Source organism: Ptychodera flava, chromosome 20, assembly GCF_041260155.1.
Source record: "Ptychodera flava strain L36383 chromosome 20, AS_Pfla_20210202, whole genome shotgun sequence".
Classification (NCBI taxonomy): domain Eukaryota; kingdom Metazoa; phylum Hemichordata; class Enteropneusta; family Ptychoderidae; genus Ptychodera; species Ptychodera flava.
Genome location: NC_091947.1, coordinates 25483705 through 25507921, shown reverse-complemented (window position 1 = coordinate 25507921; position 24217 = coordinate 25483705). Strand labels below are relative to the sequence as shown.

The 24217-nt window shown below is 38.7% G+C and overlaps 1 protein-coding gene across 1 annotated transcript; it reads left to right on the top strand.

Moving 5' to 3' along the window:
* Window positions 1–12074: 12074 nt before the first annotated feature.
* LOC139120410 (mannosyl-oligosaccharide glucosidase-like) lies at window positions 12075–23888 on the top strand. The gene is made up of 2 exons (XM_070684805.1): window positions 12075–12912; window positions 16335–23888. Exons 1-2 carry the CDS (start codon window positions 12115–12117, stop codon window positions 18249–18251), a joined length of 2715 nt encoding a protein of 904 aa, XP_070540906.1. The 5' UTR covers window positions 12075–12114; the 3' UTR covers window positions 18252–23888.
* The last annotated feature ends 329 nt before the right edge of the window (window positions 23889–24217 follow it).

Genomic DNA, 24217 nt, shown 5'->3' with positions numbered 1-24217 from the left:
AAGGGTTTCTTGATAATATCATCGATCAAAAGAGAGAGAGTAGATTCGATTTGCGTCCCATAGAGCGATTATTATCACTAATTGTTCTTCCACCCCCAGTAAAATTATCCAGGTATCCAGTATAAAAGGGTATCAGTTGTTTGTTTGTTCGCCGATTCCTTTTTAGATAAATAAAAGCTTCTGCCTTGGGAATTTTCTCTTTGAATAACCTGTCAGAATTGCAGGAGTGGAAAGCTGACAGGCTTTTCAGTATTACCCAACAGACACCTTATTTGCATGACTGCAGCTCGATTTCTGTTATTGTGCTTGTTTTATTTGTTTGTTCGTTCGTTTGTTTGTTTGTTTGTTCGATTGTCGGGGTGACTGAATGCATAAGGTCGTAACAAGATTATTCGAAATCCTCAACAGAAATAAAGGTCCGGCAAACATGTCAGCGTAAAAATACACAAGACGTGAATGTTGACTTGCATTCAGTCCTGTTGTGAGTTTCCCAAAGATACCAGGCGGAAAACTCGCTTCGCACAATGTTAAGTCTGCATCCCTTGAGATACTGCTGAGCAACGACGTGTTCCAGCGTAATCAACATCCAGACGACGAGGGCGTGGCTTTTGCACATTTCTGAACACCTTCGAAACTACCAACATGCGCACGCCAGGTTATGCGAGCTTGCATGGAAGAAGAGACAGCTCACTAGATCCAGATACTTTTACGAACATGAAGAGCGCCACCATAGCCAACAGAATTCATAACATTTACCAACTAGCTGCTGACTCGAGGGGGGCGCCCTTCTACATATCTTAACAAACCAAACTTTCCGTGGTATGTCGGTTCAAAAATGTCTGCTCCATGCTACCAAATCCTCCAATGTTATTTGATTTCTTACAAAATCCTTGGTGGGTTTTTTAACATCGGGTTTAAATGCACATAAAACTGTAAAGGCGGAGGTATTATACAGTACGATTAGCTCTGTCGAACGTTTATACCAGTACGAGAGAAATAACCGTTTTCCTACTACTATATCAACATTGTGTACATCATCAAAATTGTCTCCGTGGTGGCCATTACAGAGCGGTCACCTTTTTATAGCGGTCACCCGGTGACAGTCTCGTTACATTTTAAATATTAAAAGGCCTTACACTTTTACAGAATACCTCTCTTTGGGGTGGTCCATTCGATTTCTGGGGTGGGGCTTGAGAACTTTTGAAAAAAAATATATTGCTGGTGGAAATTGTAAAAGATATGACCTGTAAACACTTTCAACACCCTAGCAGGTTAAAAATAAACAGCATATATTACTCTGCATAGGCAATGAAAGAGCAATAACATGCATAAATCCTTACTGGTAACATATAGAACGTTATGTGAAAGCGAATTTTTGCTGTACCCAAAGACATTGTACAACATTTTGGATAAATATTTGAACCTTTGTTGAACTCAAAACAACTTTACAAACTTTCTTAAACCTAAAAAAGCTACCTGTACTCCAGGGATATGTAACAAAAGGCAACCCTGTCTCTACAAAAACGTCTGTTTAACCATTTTCTATGAAGTTTTATAAAACAGCAAATTTCTTGGAATTTTCAATCTTAAAACCAAAGTTTAAACTTCAAGCAATCAGAAAAACATTTGTTCTGCAAAGGGTTTGTTAACATCTGAAAGGCTAGGCTATTCTAAATTCATCACAGTTAATTTTGTCACAGCTTACAAGTTTAAGTATCTGTGTATGCCAAAACCTGTAGGAAACCGGAGAGTGAATTTCAAAAGAACTATACAAGCCGTTTCTGGGAAGATTTATGAATACCAATTAAAAATAGAGACAAAATTCGAAAATTAGAGCAAATTGCAGATAGGTGGAGGTAACATTTTTTAACATTTTTTTATGATTTGTATATATTGAATAATCAAGAAGTGTCAGGATTTGTTTTGGGAAGGTCCGTATGATGCACCAACATGCAGACACCAGTCCTGGAGCCTCCTGGCCCTGGTCATTTCAAAATTTAATGATGTTACACGATACTTGGAGATATCCTGTGACTCATTATGACTTGTACCATTGGAGATTCCTCGGGGAAGTCAACAATGCCTCGCATGTGCCGACAGAGTCAAAGATTAGTTTAGAAAAGTCTGAAAACACACTTTTAAGTGCATCGTTCTTCGCTTATCTCATTTTAAATGATTTTGAAAATTTTTGATTGAAAGAGGAGATAGCATTTTTGTAAAATTTTCCACTGATTGTGTCTTCAGCCATACAGAATAATGTGACGGAAAGTAAGCTTAGGGAGACTAGTTGCACCTGTTTTATGAAACATAAGTATATTAATTTTTGCCAATGGAAATTACAAAAGAAAGTTACTTGCTGACTTTTCTCAGAGAATGACCCCTTCAATCTGTCATAACTTGCTTCCCAAGTGTATATCTGCATAAGATGTGTAATTTAATGAATATTTTGACATTTTACTGCTATATCTAAACTCACTTTTACTAAATATTATTAAACGATTTCGTAAAAGTCAGCCCCCCTGATTTCCACCGATCCCACTCCCTGCAAAATACGAATGCTCCCTTATAAAAATCAGTATATCTGACTTTCAATGACCTCTGTCGAGAAATGTTCAGATTTTAAGACAAGGAATGATTACATTGTGACCGATTTTTTATCCACACAATTGTGTTAGACATTAATGGCATGTTAGATCTGTACGAAAAACAGCGCCGCCACCGTCAAGCATTTCAACGTTGTCAAGTTCCCAAATGCTTCATTATGCTGAATGTTATACAAGTTGCGTTTAAACTTTGAGTTTGACGGTCACTAAATTGTGGATATAATTCAACGTTGCATATATTAAATGCTTTATTACAATTAGTACATAATTCCCTCTCTAACTTGAACATCTTTCCATTTCCCCTCTGATACTGGAGTGAGTTGTCAGATTCCTTTGTGTATTTCTTCTTTTCAACGTCAATCATCGATTATAATGTATGCGAAAAGTGAGAAACAAACCCTTGGACATTATCATGGAAGAGGAATACACATAAAGTTAGATTTCCTCTCCTCGAGAGGTGCCAAATGATTGCTTGCTACTTTTCTTTTCGACTTGGCATAATACCTGCCCGTGATTAATCTTCTAGTTGATAATCAATCATTCACAGCAAATGATGGTCAGTTCATACATCTGCGACATCTCGTTCTCGGAACTTCTTGATCGCTTCCGTCATCATAAGGGACTGGTCAGTTTCTTCGGCCTGGGGGGGCGGTGGATTATTTTTTGCCGACGTCAAAAAGTGGCTGACCCCCCCCCCATTCCAAATTTTGAAAACAGGGTGACCCCCCTATTCCAAATTTCGAAAACAGGGTGAACTCCCCCCCCCCCGGTGCGCGACATAGGTAAAACAAAAGGTGGACATAAATTATATATATATATATATATATATATATATATATATATATATATATATATATATATATATATATATATATATATATATTACATTTTACATATATATTTATATTTTAAATAGTCATTTTATGTTTTAATGAAATTGTTAACATGTCAATTGTAAGGAATTTCAAAGTGTCAATCTTAAAGTTTGAATACAGTACATTTTGAATGAGCTGTATTTTGAATGAGCTGTGAATGTCTTTCACACTTTCTATGCTTAACCAGATGTCCTGAACTGTTGTACAGAAATGGATGTCAATCTTTAATATCAAAGAGGAAAAAGCGGTGAATCAAAAACTTTGATGGGTGTTAAGACTTGCCAACCATCCAATTAAATCTCGTGAGGAGCCATAGAGAGCTTTTTTAGCCAAATCTGATGAGTACAGTGTCTGAGAGGACCTTTTCTTGTAACATTGAAACCATAATAGCACAGCTAAAAATGACAAAAACTGCCTTTTTTAACTGTTATTTTGTTCATAAAAAAGCATCTTTCTACAGAAAACCCGTGACACAAAGGAAAATAATTGCATCAATGAGAAGGAAAGATATCTTGTCATTTTTCTATCTCTAAAATAAGTCACTGTATCAAATATATATTGTGAAATATTTGTGCATGTTGCTTTCTCATACTGAATTCTCATAGAGAGAACAGAAAAGTATCAGGAATTTGTCATCCTTTTCATATGACATGCAGATTTCATAATGTACACTTTCACTTTGCAAACATCAAGATATCTCTGATTTATATTAAAGTATGGCGCCCGAAGGGTGCGCCGAAAAATATGAAACATCCTGATATCTCAGATATATATGCCTTGTATATTAAAGTCATGCACCTGAAGGGCATGCTGAAAAATGTGTGATATATTAAAGTAATGAGCCTGAAGAGCACGCTGAAAAATATTGAACATACAGATATCTCTGATGATGTATGCTTGATATGTTTAAGTTGGGCGTGCTGAAAAATATGACTGATTATTAAAGTTACGCGCCCGAAGGGCGCGCCGAAAAATACAACTGAATGATGAAATTTGTGGCTGACAGTAGCATTTTAGGCAATGATGAGCCTGTGTCAAAATTCAAAAACACACTGACCCCCCCTATTGGGTATTTCAAAAACATGGTGACCCCCCCCCTATCACCAAAGTCAAAAACAGGGTGACCCCCCCATGAATCCATCGGCCCCCCCAGGCTGAAGAAACTGACCAGTCCCTAAACTCTTAAACTTTGCTTAAGACCATAGAACCCCTCTGTCTTGTACTCTGGTTCACTTTCGTTTTTACCGCGAAAGTCCTGTCATGATGGGAGCTGAAGAACTGACTGACATGGGCCGTTGAATAGCCTGGTTCACGTCAGTCTGTCTGTCTGTCTGTCTGTCTGTCTGTCTGTCCGTCCGTCCGTCCGTCCGTCCGTATGTATGTATGTATGTATGTATGTATGTATGTATGTATGTATGTATGTATGTATGTATGTATGTATGTATGTATGTATGTATGTATGTATGTATGTATGTATGTATGTATGTATGTATGCATGCATGCATGCATGCATGCATGCATGTATGTATGTATGTATGTATCTATGTATCTATGTATCTATGTATGTATCTATGTATGTATGTACAAAATTCATGTATCAGGGTTCGAAATTAACGGAGTCGTCCCTGTACAATTAAACTATGCCTTGGAACTATCAGTTCCTTGAAATGGTTCTCCCACGGTTCTACCATTCATTCACTTCGTCTTGGAATCAAACCACAGAGTACAGCTGAATGGGGTGTGTTGGCTCCAACTTGAAGCTGGCTTGCAGATTTTTTTGCAAACAACAGGTAGTTATCGTGTCTAAACATGGTGAAATTTTAACAGTATTCGTTCATATTTTACTCTTAATCTTCTTCTGCCATTTAGGATGATAAAGAGAGGATATGGACTATAGTGTATCTTTTGTCGTTTGTTTGTTTTACTCTGTTTGATTAGCCTATGGGAAATAACATTGAGTGTTTTGTTATTTGAAAGGCACTCATGTCTTACATTCCTGACTGCATGAAAATTAGAGTAGACTAGGGATGATGTTAGAGTATGATACTCCTTATCTTGTCAGTTTGTCAGTAATAGTTAATAAGGTTAAAAATTAACCGTATGGTTTGGGAGAAAGTGAAAGCGGACTACTTGGTCTCTTCTCAGGACTACTTATTTTCGGAAATGACATGAAATGAGACAGAAGAAAAACATTACAGATACCAGCCAATAGACGATATGCAAAAGTAGTTCAAGATGAGACGCACTTTTTGTTTGACTGTCAATTTTATAGGTATCAGTTAGAGGAAAAGTTTATATTCTGTGTTCAGACTGCACATTGCAAAACAACAATATAAAACCACAGAGTAACATAGACAGAGTGGCAACACCTATTGTTTAAGGCGTGAAGCGGTTACGTAAGCAATCCATGTTTGCCTCGCCTCACGAAGCTCTTGGGTCTCTTTTCCGAAGAGTGCCGACAATGCACCCTTCGGTAATTTTCGGATTTTCACCAATTGTTAAGCGAAAGTATGTTCGACAAAGTTTGTGTTGTTGTTGTCGTGTGGTGCTGATCGGAATTGATGTGCTGGCAAAAACGGGAGTGTTTTGAGCTTCAGGAAAGTGGGTTTTACCGTTTAAAAAATTCCTCTCATATTTTTATGAATATATAATGAGTATGTTTGAACCAAATTTGAAAGTCTTTTATCGATACTGTCTGGTTTAACTCAATGGTTTACGGTCAGTCAAACCGTCTTTTACACGTGCGTCAAGAAAGGACATGTTTATGAAACTGCTGGCGTGTTATGTTTTGATCGGCGTGAAGCAGTGTTTCTGGCCTGAGAGCTCACAAAGTAACTATGGTTGCTACGCGACTGGCAGTACGATGCCATCTCGTCGTATGTTTCGCATAATCTCGTGTAATTATCAACCACAAACAAAGCCTCCAAAAAGTTTAACACCTTTGAAGCTCATTTTAATATGAAAAGCCAATAGTCTACCGAGACGACCATGGAACAAAAGGCATGCAAGTGTTGCCACTCTGTCTATGTTACTCTGTGATAAAACAGAGAAACTATCTTGAAAGTTATCATCAACTACAATCTTGCTTTTGCGATCTTCGTAGAATAACACCATAATTTTAAGTTATTCAAAGCTTTACTTTTTTAATTCTCAATTTATCTTTCTGTTGTATATCTCCTTTGTATTTATATTACTACACTGTATCCACTGCTTATAAGCTTATATGATTGTGATGAAGTTATCGGCATAAAAAGGGAAATCGTTTTAGTCCAGTTGGCATGCGATTCCATTTTTTTTATGAATATATACTACTGTTCAGTACATCTGCATAAGCTTACAGACTTTTTATAACTCGTTTTAATGTTAGAAAGTCATAGCCTGTATGCGTATACATTAATGTTCCTGTTTGACTAAAGAAAAACAGAGTAAACCCTAGCTTGTGAGCGTAACTTTCGAAATGCTCTCCCCATTTGATTCACGGGTCGATTAGGCATTATTTGTGATGATTTTTCTATTATTATCATAAAAATGATTATGAATATTAATAAGTTATTAATATAGATGTCATAGAATGTTAATTTTTTTTACAAACGATGTCGTCTACTTCGTGTAAATACCGTCTGGAAACCCCATTATCGTGATAATTATGATTATTAATAAATTATGATTATGATTAATAAAATCATATTTTACAAACTGTAATCTGCTTATGTGAACAACCCTCTGGAAACCCTTACATAGTTTCACAATCTATGCCAAAATATACAAGTGACACCATTGCCCATGAAGGTTCAGTCTACGGCGAGAGTTACCAGTCCGGGTCAGCTCCAAAATTGGAGCGCTATACCATAATATTTCCCCACTCTCATTAGCCAATCAGCGGCCAGCGCGCCATCAGTAAAAATTGTATTTCCTGGCAACCTCCACATGCGTCCTTCGTTACGTACGCCATACTGTGTCGAACTCCCGCGCCGTATTCTGTCATAATGTCGAACAGTTGTGTGGCCACTCTGTCAAAACACAATTTCAAAAGCGCGCACCAGTTTTATTCTGGCTTAGACAACCAAACCCCATATATCGCTGTGATTCCTAGACTCTGGCTTGAAGTCCTGCGAAATATAAATCGTGTACCTACACAGATCGTTCAGAATGGCATTTGTATCGGTGATGGCAGCGATACAAATTCTACCGTATGGGGAACAGTTGTGTGGCCACTCTGTCAACACATTTTCAAAATCGCGTACCATTTTTAGTCTGCGTTTGACAACAACAAAACAGGTATCGTTTTAAAGCTCTGACATTGCTCTTCTTCCTTGCAAAATGTTATACGCGTACCTACACAAATAACCTTTATAACAGTATTTCTAATAGAGATGACGAACATCCACAAAATGATTCTCGGTACTTGAGCGAAATCGATAAACTGGGGGTAGAAATGAATCGTCAATATTTCGAATATTTGTTCACTAATCGGACTCCTTGTTGGACATGACCTTCTGCAGAACACGGGGTAATATGTTGACTGTCGAAATTCGTCGAAATTCACAAGACAGGGGCTTAATAAGCGGCCCAAAACTGCCGATCACACTTGGTGGGTAATTTGTGACCCAGCGTGACCTGTACTTTATTAATGATGTAATCTGGTCGATGATTGGCTGAATGCCGGAATACATTATCATAATGAGTCTCCAATTTTGGAGCTGACCCGGACTGGTTACTAGGCCTACACAGAGCTCTTCATATACTCGTACTCCCACTCTGTGTAGTAATATAATTTTATTAATCATAATCACAATTTAGCCTATTAATAATCATAATTATCACAATAATGGGGTTTCCAGACGGTATTTACACGAAGTAGACGACATCGTTTGTAAAAAAAAAGTTTTAATATTCTATAACATTCATATTAATAACTTATTGATATTCATAATCATTTTTTATGGTAATAATAGAAAAATCATCACAAATAATGCCTAATCGACCTGTGCTTGATTTGCCCTTTTCTGTGAGGATCCCCGCACACGCAACACCCCCTTTTAAAAATCACTGGTCCCTAAGTATAATTCGCATAAACTTTATAAAGTGACACTTCTCGAATGGGTCGTTTGTGGATATCGTGCTTCAAAATCTACGATGCACCTGTAAATTTTGAAAATATCATTGCCGGAAGAGATTAATCAACGCATACCATATTCAGATTCTGCAGTTTGCAGCCGTGATCGACTGCATTGCGAGCGATTGGTGTATGCCGGCCGGGTCGAGCCGGTCGGGTACGGGTGGACTTTTCTACGGTTCACTCGCAGGCCATTTGCGGTCATAACGCAAGCGCACTGCGATGCTGAAGTTATTTTCGTATTCGTTTTCGTATTCGTTTTCGTATTCGTATTCGTATTCGTATTGGAGTCACTGACAGAAATTGTTATTTTTAGTCCAGGTTTCAGGTATGAAACGTGCAATATACGATATTTACTGAGGTTTAAATATTGTGATAATTTGTTTCGTAATTCATCTGCCAAATTTGGTTAATTTACATAAATTTGCATTTGTAGATTTTAAAGAATTTGTTCACTTCATTTATTTGAAAAAAAATACTTAAAATCGGTTGGGATCTGGTAAGGCAGCATCTTCGCTAGCCAATGTCTCTTGACCGGGCAGCTGGATGCACCCCGAAATCAGGTGGTCAGTGCCAAGTAATGGGACTCGTGAGAGCGGATGCAAAGGAGCTGCCCTGGACTGTACCATTGTTTTGCGGGAGGGCAGATTTTTGTGAGGCGCTGCAAAACGGGTGACTGTTGAAAGCTATGATGAACGGGGGACTTGTCTAGGACAACCATCTGAATAAAAAAATGTGAAAATTGTTATATCCGGTCATCCTTTTGGACTCACTTTAGAATGATCATATCCATTTACAATTTGTATTTCAAGTATTTTACTTGATTTTGATATGGCTCTACGTAAACCTGAAATAAATTATAATAACAATACAATACAATACTTTACAAAACTCAGGGAGTGCGGTAAGGCAAAAATTACAAATTGCAAGTTACGACTAAGTTGTACGTGCTGCTACAGGGGAGAAAGTAACATAAATCAATGACAATAGGTAGTTTATCTTTCAGAGTAAAGATGTGAGCAATATTATACATAAAACCGGACCGACCGATAATTCATGTATTACATTCAATCAGGGCTCAAAGTAGCGACCATTTTCAGTCGCATAGGCGACAAAATTTTATGAGATTGCGACTGAATTTTTTTCAAGACATTTCTCCATACCGTATACGTGATCAAATACAACATATATTCGCTCAGTGTTCACGGAGCATTGTCCTGAAAGGCCACGACCCCAAAATACGCATTGAATAAGCATAGCCGTTGAGCGGAGTTACTCAAAGGTTTGAGCGCGTTCTCTCCTCTGCACAGCGCTGCCAATGTGTCTGCTGATGTTATCTTGAATGATCTGTCAAAATATCCCATGAATTTAATGATAAATTTTACTACAATCCAATCAAGTATCAGAAGCAGTTTTAGTGCTGTCACATCATTTCAAATGAACCAATCATAATCCCAGCATAAAATGTCATCAAAATATAGCTGACAAGGGAAAACAAGCAACCAGTAACTGCAACATGTTTCATGCGTTCACGTGCGTAATGAATATTTGCGTTAGTGGCATGTGACCGGCTAGACCATTTCCGGAAATCGTCCTTTGGAAAGCAGATCAAAGCATCGGTTTCATCAAGCTTGGACTGGATTATCCTGTTTCATAAAGGTTTTTGTTTTCAGCTAGATCTAAATAGCAAGCAACTTTGTTGAAATATCATGGCAAATCTGCCGGGTAGCGACTGCAATTATGTAGAACCATGGAGGTAGTAGAGAACAGACCATGGATGGGACTGTGGCGATGACCTCAATGACCCGAGCGAGTTCGATACACGCCACAAGTACCGCTGCGATATCACAGCTAGGATTAAATGCGCATATGCGTTTGAGTTTTGTTCTCTTGCCTACAAAATATCTATCGAAAGTTGATAGTTGCTGCATTTCTATTCAGAGTTTTTGTTGAAAAAAGTAGCTATCTACGGCTAGCGGCTTAATTGGTCCCCCAAACTAGTACTGCTGAAAGTTTTTGGAGTGGACCTGCAGAACGGAGTTGTAGAGCGGGGCAAACTGCGTAACACTGAAACTGGATCGCACAGTAACAAATGACGGAAACCGATCGAGCCAGTTGCGACAGCTACTAGACTAGCTGAAGTCTATTTATCATAGAATACAGGTATTTCTCGATATTTCGCGATACAAATTAATTTCCATGCATTCTGGTGTATCTTATCATAACGCAAGTTGATCAACATGTTCTGGCAATGACAGTTGACGCAAACGCAAGGAAAGAAAAAGAGATGGGCCGTACTGAAATAAAGACTCTGACAACAGCTCACACATTAATTTAATCTTTATTAGGGAAACAAATGTACCGATCGGGACATAGGCCTATGATACCATTTTATTCATCTCGTTTTCTTTATGACGCTTTCCCACATCATATGAGATGATATTTTCTTTGCGACAGCAGTCTAAATATAGCATGTCATCGACTTAGGGGCATGCGATAACGTTGAGCCCTGCATTCACTGTCGTTATGACGATCACTTTCTCAGAGATATCAGTTTAAAACAAGAAAATTACCTTTTAAGTTTACAACTCGTCATATTGGGCGGGTCAGCTAAATTTCCATTATCGATAATAATGATGTCAACAGAATGTTGAAGTTGGTTGTTGTGATAAAGTTAATACGAAAACGAATACGAATACGAATACGAAAATGATGTTTGTTTAAAAAATCTTTCCTCCAAAGACTACTACTGGCCCACAGGCGCTAATAGCTTGGTAGTCTGCTAAATAGATCGATTTTCGGCTCGATCTATCGATCCCGTGGTCAGTATGCCCGCCACTGTAACCTAGTGTGTATTTTGTTACAATGGCGCGCATATCGACTACGGGATCGATAGATCGAACCGAAAATCGATCTATTCAACAGACTACCCAGCTAAGGAGTGCCTGTGTACTGGCCGTTTGTTTTTAAAATCTCTCCTCTAATTATAGCAACGATATCTTTCAATCTAGGGCCTAAAAAGATTGGATCTTTTTCAACTTACATTCTCAAATATTGAAGTATCGATATATTGTCATATAAAAAGCACTTTAAGTTCTGTAAAGACAGTACTTTTATATAATACGTACGAAATTTGGACTAAAAATAAAAATTTTGTCAGTGACTCCAATACGAATACGAATACGAATACGAATACGAAAACGAATACGAAAACGAATACGAAAATAACTTCAGCATCGTGAGCGCACTGGCTGTCAATGTTACCAGACAAAAATGTGCCCTCTAAGTTAGCAAAAATTGATAAATGAAAGGCGCGAAAAGGGTATTTCTGAACCTCCTTTTATCGGTAAATTGATACAACATTCTCTATTTATCGCAGGAATTGCTATCATTACTCACATGGTAGATGTGAAGAGACCTGATATAGTCTGTACCTTTTTTTCAGTCAGGGTGACTTCGACAAACTTAGGGAGTCTGTGCCACCTGCTTTGTGGGTTTCATTTCCCCTTGTGAATAAAACATGTCTGATTCGGATAAAATTAGCATGAATACCGGCGATCGTGACGGAGAGCAGCCGCGCGATTTCCGCCAATCAGAGGGCGAATCGATGTGTACCCAAGATGGCGATCTACTAGATCTCGTGGAAGAGGAAAACACTGGAAATAAGTCAGGCGAAAGTGACCAAGACACGGTCGAGCAGATTCAACGTGTACCTGAGAATTTCAGTGATGTTTTCTTTGACCAGAACGTCGACATGGTAAGAAATCGACGGGCTGTGCGACGTGCTAGCGAGGAGAGTGTCGGTGATCGGCAAGCAGATGGAATCGGTGATGTGGGAAAGTACCTGAAGCCGGGCAATTCGCCGCCGGTCGGGTTTCGGACCTTTGTGTTGATCGTGCTGATAGGGTGCCTCCCTGTCGGCTACTTTTGGTACAAACACGTCCTTGCTTCGCGGGTGTACTCCCCGCTCGACTTGCCACGGGTCATAACCGAAGAGATGACCAACGAATCCCCAGAACGGTACTGGGGAACATACCGGCCCGGCGTGTATTTCGGAATGAAAACACGGACGCCACAGAGCATGGTTACCGGTATGATGTGGTTCACTCAGTTCACCAGGGAGAGAACTTTGCCCCTTCGACACACGTGTGAGCAGTCTGACAGTTTGCCGAGGTACGGCTGGCTACGACACGATGGCATAAACTTCGGCGTTCAGGAGATAGTCGACAAGAATTTCACGCTAATGACCGAATTCGTTAAGCGGCCTGGAGGAAGTCATGGCGGTGACTGGACCGTTCGAATAAGCGGAAAAGCTAGGGTAGGTTTACAAGAATATGTGTTGTTGACTCACCGATCCCGTCGAGGATTTCCTGTAAGAGATGTTTACAGTGATCTTTATGGATATTTCACTTTTCACTGTGCTTAGCACATGGAGGTAAAAAAGTCCTCCATTGTTTAATGCGGCAGATTTTATGACATTTTGCATTATATTTTATACGAAGGTAAGTTTAATCACTTCCATACGGAAGTGTATTTCGCATTTAAAGATGTTATCGTTACCAATAGTAGAATGCATTTTGTATGAACATTTGTTCAGGAGACGCACAACTAGTTTTTGTATTCACCTGTAGCCTTAGCCTTTGAATTAGCTATAATCGACAGTCCTTGAAGTCAAAAATAAATTACAAGTATAGATGACTGAGTTGTAGCTTAGAAGTCAATTTAAGAAACAACCCCAAATATAAGTCTTAGTCTGCCGATGCGATGTAGTGGACGTTGTTGGGTTTAATTATTAACAGTCGGCATTTACCACAAGCTTGTAAGTAGGCAGGCAATCTGTGACATCACTGAAGCCAATCAAAAACATACACATACGAGCATGTAAAATGATACATAACATGACCTTTCACCCGTTCGCTCATTACGCAGGTGGGTGTGTTAACAACACAATGCATTCCACGAGATTCAATGTGCACAACAGTGTGAGATAGCCCCTATTAAAATTTGTATGTTTCAACATATACACATTCTGAATAAGAAAAGTCATAAACAGAGCAAATCCTTGTCATTTGTTTGTGGTCGTCCAACTCCAAGGGAGTATTCTGATGGGCAGTTCACACAGGATGGAGCGTCTCTTTTGGCACAGCACTACACTTTCATTTGTTCACAACCTTTTTATTGCTCATACTTAGCTATAGGAAAGGAAATAGAACACCTGCACGAAAGAGTAGGGCAGATATCTGCCAGCCATCAGCCCATAATAAAGCGGTACAGATAATTTCCCTTCATTGAGAGGCGAACCTGTGGTGAAATATTTGTAAAGCAGTCCAGTCTCCCACCTCAATAACCACATTAGTACTGTTGTCGACTAGGAAAAAAAAACAGTCCAGAAGTAAATTTTCTCCTACGTTTCCTGAAAGAATGTTGAAGTACACGCATTAGGCAGGCAAATACAATCTATTGTGTATGTATAGCATAAATTCTACTTAGGACTGAAATTCAGTTGTCAACAATGATGTGATGTCATTACATATGAGGGCTATATTGACAAAGTACACTTCAAACATGATTAAGGAAGAGTAACAAGGGCCCGCATTGTACGAACAGAATACACATAATAAAAGGTATCAAGAGTTACAGTTAAAGTACAAACCACTGCCGTGTATGGCAAATGAATCCTTCACTGTGATGTAAGTTAATCTTCATGATGTAAGTAAAGAATCAACCTATAAATGGGGTTGCCACAAAATTTCAAAGAGGTCCAATTTTTTCATGAGTGACAAGTAATCATGTCAATAGACAGTGTAGGAAATTCATTAAAAATAATAACAGTCATCCGGTCAAGTACCTTGAAGAACTTGCCTTCCCGAGAAAATTATTACCTTCCATGATAATTATGTCTGGCACAGTGTATACCTGGCATTTAACATCTATGGTTTCAGCAAATCACAATTCGGCTGTCATTTTCACATATCCTCCGGATAGGTAGGTGTAGAATTTCCCAGGCAAAAATTTACCTGCCCCAGGGCCTGCAGTTATTTCCTTCTCTGCAATAAGGTAGTCTAGGAGTAACATTTAATGTGAAATAACAAAATATGGCACTTGGCACTAAATTATGAAATTTTATATGTTTGGCATTTTTGTATGTGTTTCCTTTTTTTAAACAAGACCAAGGAAAATATTCTGAATTTTTAAATTCGAAATTTGATCTACTAGTAGTAAAAACCAGCAATAGATAGTGGTGGGCACTGTACATTCAGCGTTTTGTAGGTAACAGATTGAATCAAAATAGTCCAGCAGTCTATCATTTGTGGTACTGTAATCCTGTTCACACAATTGTATTACTTAGTTTTTCTTGAAGTTTTTCTCTCAGACCAGTAAAATTGCAAATTTTATTTTTTACTGCTCTGTGCATGATATTTAAGTGTTCCTGGATCTCAGTCTACTGGACAGATCAGCCCAGAGTGCAGTCCTTAACTAAACAAAAATTGGAACATTGCTGCCAGAGATAGCCAGATCATCTGTTTATATTCGTATATGAATTGCAGGGAAATGTCACTGGCTGAACTGTTTACGTTATTTATCGACCTATCTACAAACCTACCCTCCAAATTTTCTTGACAGACAATTTCCTTACAGTGGTGCTATAATAAAAGTGCACAATATATCTGGTGGATTCAGCTCTTAGAGTGAGTGATTTGAATTGCTGTTTCACATCTGCTTTCACTGATGTAGTACATGTGGTTGTGAAGCTGTAATAAATATTTGAAGTTTTCATTTTGTGCTTGTGTACTTTTATGATTAGAATTGCTAACGTTAGTGAAGCGTTAAGAGTGCAACATAACAGAACCCTTGCGAGTTCCATCTGTGTATCACTTTTGAATCTGCCCTCAGTTCTGCTCACAATGAATTCTTGCAGTAAAATACAGAACTGAGACAGGGGGTATAATCTGTAGTAGGGAACTTATATTCACTTATTCACTTCAAAGCAATCATACTCGGGGAAGTACAGCGCTTGTCACTTGACTTTGGAGTTAAAGTGTTAAGTTACAAGTTGTTTGACTCTAGCACACAACATCGAATTTTGCAAAAACTGCCATCTTCTTCGGACAGAAATGATTATGTTTTCAAACTATTAGAATATGGTATTCAGAAAGATGGTATTAACAATAATATGATGGGCACTGCGTGAAAAAAATCACCGTGATATGCTGTGCCACACACCTCAATATCAAGGCTTGATCAGTCTGGCTGAATCACAGCATCTTTCACATGTGCAGTCCATAGATACATATAAAGATCCACCTTTGCATGCAACATAACTCTTAGGGACATACCATTACATCTTTGGTGAAGGGAAGTGAAAGTTAATATATTCAAGTTTTTTCCATTTTCCAAAGATCCATGATAGATTTCACATATTTTTAAAGGCAGGATGCACCTTTTGGACAGATTTTGGGACTCTTATTTTTACAATATATTCTCTTGGTCTCCTACGTTCTTGGGCCTCATGTAGAAGCTGGTGGAGTAAATAAATTTGTCTTTTCCAGGCCAATTCCAACATCAGGCCACAGCATAACAGCATCAGAGTTTGTCAAGCATTTGTGCTTTTGTTACCTCTGAGTGTGAATGTCTATATTCATTTATTATAACTATTGCTTTGAACTCTGATGAAGAGTAGTAATTATAACCTTGCATTCAAGTAACCTCTCTTGTTTGTCTTTTTCCCTCAAATTTCAGAACAAAGCCGCAAATAAAACCATCGTTTCGCTGTTGTTCTATGCTGCGACGGATGGCCAGGGAGAGATGGAGCCGGTTGTGGAAGGTACTCGCATGACAGGTATTGAAGGCATCACAAAAGAACTTGGCAACTTTGTGATCAAATTCCCAAGGGCAAAGAACACAAAAAAGTCCAACTTCTTGAGAACCTACAGTCCAAGCATACATATCGTAAAGGAAGTCGTCTTACGAAGCATGAAGTATTACCCATTCGGGCAAAACAAGAACATGCTGGGACTTGTGGGAGACATTTTGTCTCAGAGTCAGTTTCACGATTATGCACCGAATCTGCTTGTACATCAAATAACAGTTGCTTTGCCGTTTGAGGTGGACATAGTCTTTGAGTCAGGGAGTCACGCCTCCAGAAAAACTATGCTGGCTGGGGCAGACTTTACCAAACTTCTGACGCAATACTCTCAGAAATTTGATGAAAAATTCGAGAGCATATTTAATTTGAAGAAAAAGGGTTTGAAGGAGAAAGAGATAAACTTTGCCAAAGCGACACTGAGTAATTTGATTGGTGGTATTGGATACTTCTATGGAAAATCCATTGTGAAATCAAGGTACACTTCTGAACCAGTTGAGTATTGGGATGCCCCATTGTACACGGCCGTGCCATCACGCTCGTTCTTTCCCCGTGGATTCCTGTGGGATGAGGGGTTTCACAACCTTTTGATCAGCAAGTGGGATCCCAGCATCAGCAAAGAGATCATTGGACACTGGATAGATCTAATGAATGTGGAGGGATGGATCCCCCGAGAGCAAATCCTTGGAAATGAGGCGCGCGCAAAAGTTCCCGCAGAATTCGTCGTGCAGTACAACGAGAACGCCAATCCACCAACCTTGTTCCTGCCGATTCAGTCACTTATGAAGGAACTCGTCAAGAGCAGTGATGCAAAAGATCAGGCTTTCTTGAAACGCATCTACCCTAGATTAAAAGTGTGGTTCAACTGGTTCAATACGACTCAACTCGGTAACGTTCCAACATCATACAGGTGGCGTGGCCGGGACGCAACTACTAACAAGGAATTGAACCCTAAAACTCTCACATCAGGATTGGATGATTATCCGCGTTCTTCACACCCATCTGATGAGGAACGGCATGTTGATCTGCGTTGCTGGATAGCCCTTGCATCTGGCGTCATGGCTGACATCGCAAGGACAATTGGAGAACCTCATCAACAATATCAACAGACCCACGACGTTTTGGTAGACAATTCACTCCTGGATAAACTGCACTGGTCAACAAAAGGGAAACAGTATAGCGACTATGGCAACCACACAGATCATGTTACACTCGAACGACCTCCGTCGCCAACACCCATGCCTCAGGCAAGAGGTCAACGAAAACCACAAAATGTGCCAAAGCCGCCAATGGTTAGAGCGATCAAATCTAAAAATGGACCTAGCTACAAGCACGTCAATGCCCTAGGGTATGTCAGTCTCTTTCCGTTCCTCTTAGAAGTCATCGATCCATCATCAGAAAAGTTGGGTAAAATCCTAACTGATCTCAAAGACCCCAAGCTACTATGGACGAAGTATGGACTTCGATCACTGTCCAAATCAGACCCACTGTATGCCAAATACAACACGGAGCATGACCCGCCGTATTGGCGAGGTCAGATTTGGATAAACATGAACTATTTGACTGTCAGGGCCCTTCACCATTACTCCAGCATCAAGGGGCCTTACCAAAGCCTGGCAGGTGAAATTTACGCCGAACTCAGGACTAACATCATCACAAACATGGCGAAGGAGTACGACAGATCAGGCTATGTGTGGGAGCAATACAATGATACAACTGGACGAGGTCAAGGGTCACACCCCTTCACGGGATGGTCCTCATTGGTAATTCTCATGATGGCTGAGAATTACTGATGGCATTCTGTTTCTGTTTGCCTTGTCCATATTTCTTCACCTATTTAAACTTTATCACAGAATGAACCACCGTATAGTTGGACAACCAAGTCCATCATACTACACTGTCAGAATTAGAGGTAAATTTAATAACACATTATACGATTACATTTTCAGCAAACATAAACTTCGGGCCATTGGGCTTTTTTGTGCACAGTGAAAAGTCTTTTCTTCTTTGATCAACTGTTAAGATATAAAAAAATAGAATATTTTGAGTTGAGTTCTCCCCAGAGCAATTACAGCATATTGGCCATGACTCTTTAATGTTAGTAGAGTAATAGAAACTCATTAACATAACAATGTAGTACATTGTTATGCAAATCAGCCACTATGCTGTCAGAAATTCCTGGGGAGAACTCTTTTGACTCATAGTGTTCCTATTTTTGATGCTGATTTTGTCAGGAAATGTAATTTTACCTGATGTATATATTTTGGTTTCGAAACAATTTTTTGAACACATTGTGACCTTAATATTGTAATTTGGCCTATAATAGGTCTTATCCTCTGCCTGAAAATCAAACAGTCAACATCAGGTATCTCACATGAAATTATGATTGGGAATAATATTCTGTGACAAAGTTGATAGGACAGCATGAATTCAAGTGATAATTTAGACTAGCACACTAGCTGTGCTGCCTTCCTTAGGCATACAAAACAGTGTGCTGAAGTTTATTCCTTCAATTTTATTATCACCTAACCGTCAACAAAACAGTCTGCTAAAGTGTAATCTGTGAATTTATTCTGTTATGATATTTATGTTAATAAGACCAAGACTTCAGGCAAGTCTAGTGGAACGGTTTCCCAAAACAGGTAATCAACAACAAATGAATAGGTAATTTAATTCTTTGATAATACTCTTTTATTTGCTGTAGGCTAAAAAAAAAACAGAATGAATTCTTGTATAAAAATGCTTCCATGCAAGTATACCCATCATTAACAACGCGATGCTTACATCATAAAATCATCATCGTCAATATGCAGACAAATGCCGAAAAGACGATCAGCTTAGCCTTAATTTATTAAAAATTTTATTGGCAGGCGGAGCGACATGATTCTCCGATTAATGCTTGTTGTCACTGTATTCATCATCCTTGTCATGTGTCTTGATGAAATCTGAATTGGCTGTTCCTTTATTAATCTTAATACTGATAGGTTATCTCAAACCATAATCCACCTCAAAGAAGAGATTAAAGTTAAGCCATTGGTAAATTTTAAAATTGGACTGATATCATTTAATAGTAGGTATGCCCTGTACATGTCCTTACAAGCAGTACCAGTAATAATCAGAGAATCAGGGCCCAGGGATGTAGAAAATAGCCTGCAGCTGGCAAAAATAACCGGCTGTTAGCTAAAATTTGCCCGCTGTGAAAATTTAGTTTCAGTTAAAAATCAAGACATTTTGCACAAACTTTGTGCGTTCACACACCACTTGTAAGCACATACACTTTTAATTTTTGCCAACCAAAAATTTTCTTCATTCCTGAGGCCTGCCACAAAGGAGCTGATTTCAAGAAATTGCAATCAGAAGTGTTTGCCATCATAGTGTGGTTTAATCAAAACTGTAATTTGGAGGAGAAAACAGCTGCTGTTGGAAACTGCCTCACACTACAATTTGAAACTTAGCTCTTCCAGCCAGTCCCCAGTAAAAATTCTCTCTGCTTCCCTTTTCCATACTAGCACTGCCCCTTCAGCCCTCTCCTAACCACGAAATTCCCAACATCTCCTTCATTGCTACATGCTATTCCCCTCCCTGTTGATAAAATACCAATTCAGTTGTACTTTTCACCCACCCATTTGGCAATTATTTTGCAAGTTACCCACTTGAAAAGAGAATGATTTTTCCATGCCCACCTGTTACTCACCTGTTACCCTCCCACTGAAAAACAAAATATGTATTGCCTTCCCAGCCACCTAGCTACAGCATGCAAATAGCTCCATACAACCCTGAGGTATGGTTTAATTGTGACTGTTATCCAGACTATACCTAGTAGCCCTCATAGCAGGTGTAATACGGATAGGAAATATCATTGATATAAATTTTTATTTGTATAAATCAGCCTGCAGAGGTACTGTATTATATCTATGTCTGCCTATAGTAGTTTGTCCTGAATTCAGCTACCAGTAATTGTTTTTTCAGCAGTGTATTGGTCTTTACATATGCGCCTATTTTTGAATTTTTATTTTTGTTTTGATATGCGTTGTCATGGGTTTTTGTCTTGTATTGTAAACGGGATCTGAATACAGAAGAAATGAGAGCATTATGCCATAACTATATAAATATTGACCCTGCCAGCATAGGTCATTAACCTCTGACCCAGACACAGCTGCTATCAGCTTGAGACCTGTAGCTGTTCACAGTCGCCAACCGAGACACTGTGGTCAATACATGATCCTTCCAACATTGTTGCCAATGCATGACTGTCATCCCTTGTGATATTCACGTTCAACCTAATAACTTCAGTTTGAAACGTCCAACCCCTGACAGGAACATTTCCACTTTTCTCCCCGCCTCTTTCTGACTTGGTCAGCACAAATTTCAAATTCACGGTGGAAAAAGTTGAATCAAGATTTGAACTGAAAAGTGTGGTCAAATGTTCTGTGGAATATGAGTTTATAGATGAATGGGAAACGCAGTCAGAAGCACAAATTTTTTATCAGCCAGTGGATGATAAAAACAGTTAATAGCTCTCCTATTTCAGCCTTCAATACACCATATGGTGATATTTAGAGGTAGCATTAATGGACATAGATATCCTTTGTTTTTTTATGTGCCCACCGATTCCTGATTAGAAATTTTAATCATATAAGTACTAATTTATTATGACAGTAGGGCGTATTTTCCATCAACATAGAAGATGTTGTATTTTCCCTTTATATGAAGAATTTCTGAATTCATTCTATTATGCTTTGTTTTCATCGCTAACAATTTTTCCATAGTCATTTGCTCTCCTAATATAAGAATTCTACAAATTGACCCAGTGACTTGGCTAACTGGGGTTTGGGGCTGGGGAGGAGGGACAATACCATGTTGCAAATCATAAACTGCAAATGTGAAACTAAACATGTTGCTTGGAGAGAATCAATTTCCTTTCAGCGTCAATTAGGAGACTATTTTTTAGACACGATTAATATCTAATGGGTTGGTTTGATTACCTTAGTAATCTATACTCGGTGAATACAAGCCATTATTTTTTGAAGTCTTATGTCCGGGATTAATTTCCATGCTGCGGCTGACAGCTGAAAGTGTTGTCGTGCCTCCGGGACTTACCTTATTTTATTTTTTGAGCCGTATATTGCTAGCAGTGGACAGGTTGTATTATGGAAATTGGGTTCAAATTTCATAGTGCTCGTATTTCTTTGCTGTGGGTAGAATTTATACAAAAGATGGAAACAAATTAGTGTAATAGATCTGCAAAGTGTACCCAGATAGCTATGAATACATTTCCCTGAAGTTTAACTTTCCTGCAGTGTACAGCTGTTAGATTGAATAACGTATGTAATATGCACAAGACTTCCTGTGTAAACTCTATCCATCGCTAATTTAGGATTTTGCTTTCAAGGCGTAGATATTACATCGACATATTTCCAGGTTTCTGCCCCTTTGACAGTACTGTTGTGAAAGACTACACATTTCAGAGGGTGGGGGTGGGGTTGTCCTCCCTGATTAGAATCAGATGATTAGCTCAATCTTGCTGTTTCCTATGTCTTTGGCTGGTCCTGCCTCCAGAACAATAGAAGATAAGGGACAACAAAGAAAAGATCTGAAATCTACATCCAATTTTAATCAGTTTCAGGTCGGATGTTGTAAGATTTCACATTTCATTTTTATCTCCGAAATAAACGCTGGTTGCTGTCATCCCACTCTAAACCTACATCGGTTTACTTATTGTTTCTGTTGCTACAATGGAAACACTTATGTCAACAATGCATCAGACACTTAACTTATTATTTGTATAGCATTCTTTTTTCTGAAACGTTCTGTCATGTTACAGCTGATTCACCTGTGTACATGCGTCATATTATAGATGTTCACAATGCTGCCAGGAGCACCAACCACAGTCCCTCCACATCACACCAGGGTACTGTTTCTCCACAATGCTACATATTTTAACCAAGGGTTGAGTTATGTATTGATTTAGCAGAGACTTGCCCAGTCAGCAGATTTTATTTTCTTCTTGTTACATTGAATCAGTTCGTTGTGAATACACCGCCCAAGGTTTAATTTCATCGAATACGACATCATTAGATGTTTAACATGTCATACATTGTGTGAATAATTGTTAAATGATTAGAGAATTTTTACATTTGGGATAATTTGAAATTAAACTGCTGTTCTGTTATGCCTGTTTTTGGACCAAAAGAGAATTCTTATTATTGCAGTGTGTAATAAATTATAAAGCTGATTTTTAGTCCCCACGGACACCGTCCGGGGGGACTTATAGGTTTGGTCATGTCCGTGCGTGCGTGCGTGCATCCGTGCGTCCGTGCGTCCGTCCGTCCGTTCACGCAGATATCTCTGAGATGCCTGGAGTGATTTCATTCAAACTTGGTACAAGGATTACTTCATATGTCATACATATGCACATCAATCTGTTTTGTGATACGATCCAATATGGCCGCCAGGCGGCCATTTTATTACAATTTTTTCATGTACAGAGCCATAACTCGGGCATATCTCAACCGATTTTATTCAAAGTTGGTACAAGGACATTGACCTATGTCATAGCTATGCACATCAATTTGTTTTGTGATGCAATCCAATATGGCCACTGTGCGACCATTTTGTTACGATTTTTTCATGTCCTGAACCATAACTCAGACATGTATCAAGCAAATTCATTCAAAAGTATTTTTATCACAGACCTAATGAAGAGGACTCTATCCTCTTGAGGACCTGTAATCAAAATACCCATTAACAAGTGGGGACTGTGTCATCAACGATGACTTGTTTTACAAATTTTTGTTTTCCTATCCAGCTTGATTATATGCAGAACACTCATTCATATATGTAAATTGTCTGAAAGTAACAAATCAGTGCTTCGTTATCGAAGCCAGAGTTAATGATACCTTGAAACAAATAGTGTCGTTAGAATTTGTGTTTGCTAACATATTTTGGACAAGTGGTTGTAAATCGATATGTTCATCTGCACAGGTAGATTTTCCTTTGCAGTGATCTCAATACAAACCCATGGTTTCAGCAGTTTTACAAGTGCTACTGAACAAGATGTGCTGATTGATCTCTTGCAAAATGGACTCACTTACAGAAATGACTGGTGTCAATGTGAAATACAGTTCTGAAGGCTTGAAGGAAATCAACCTTACTGTTAAGAAAATATTGTTCTCTCCATCGCCTATTGTCGAAGTTAGTAACATATCATTCTCATGTCAAGAGAAAATGAAAAACTTTCCTCACCATACATGTAGCTGTTAGTAAATATATTTATGCTTCTTTTGAAACGTCCATTTCCAAGATGCCTATGCCTTCAAGTTCAGACTTGCCAATGGCAGGTAGAATGTACAAATTTAAACTTTCTGGAATTTCTTTTCAGTTGCGTGATAAACCATGTGAATCACTCAATAAAAGAGGCAGCATTTAAAGTGGACTAGTGATTTTATCTTTCTCCCAAACACCAAAACATTCCCCCCCTCCCCACCCAGTCTGATTGAAAGGAAATGAAAGATATAGGCTTCTCATTCACTTTCTGCCAAACTGTACGTCTGCCTTACTCTGTAGAGATAAGAATTGTATCTTTAGCTTACCAAGCACATTTGCCGCTGACTTCAATCAGATTGTCATTGTGATAGAAATTGACTTCCTCTATGCATTGGTGTAAATCTTGGAATGTGTCCTCAAAAAATCTCAATAAGTAAAGAATCCAAGGATCAACCACAAGAATAATGTGTTGATATGAATTTGATTGCACTTC

What these genes read in the sequence shown, in the direction of transcription:
- LOC139120410 (XM_070684805.1), top strand. Translation starts at nt 12,115, where the DNA reads ATGTCTGATTCGGATAAAATTAGCATGAATACCGGCGATCGTGACGGA. An exon ending in GAATAAGCGGAAAAGCTAGG is followed by an intron (nt 12,913 to 16,334) that starts GTAGGTTTACAA and finishes CTCAAATTTCAG; the next exon opens with AACAAAGCCGCAAATAAAAC.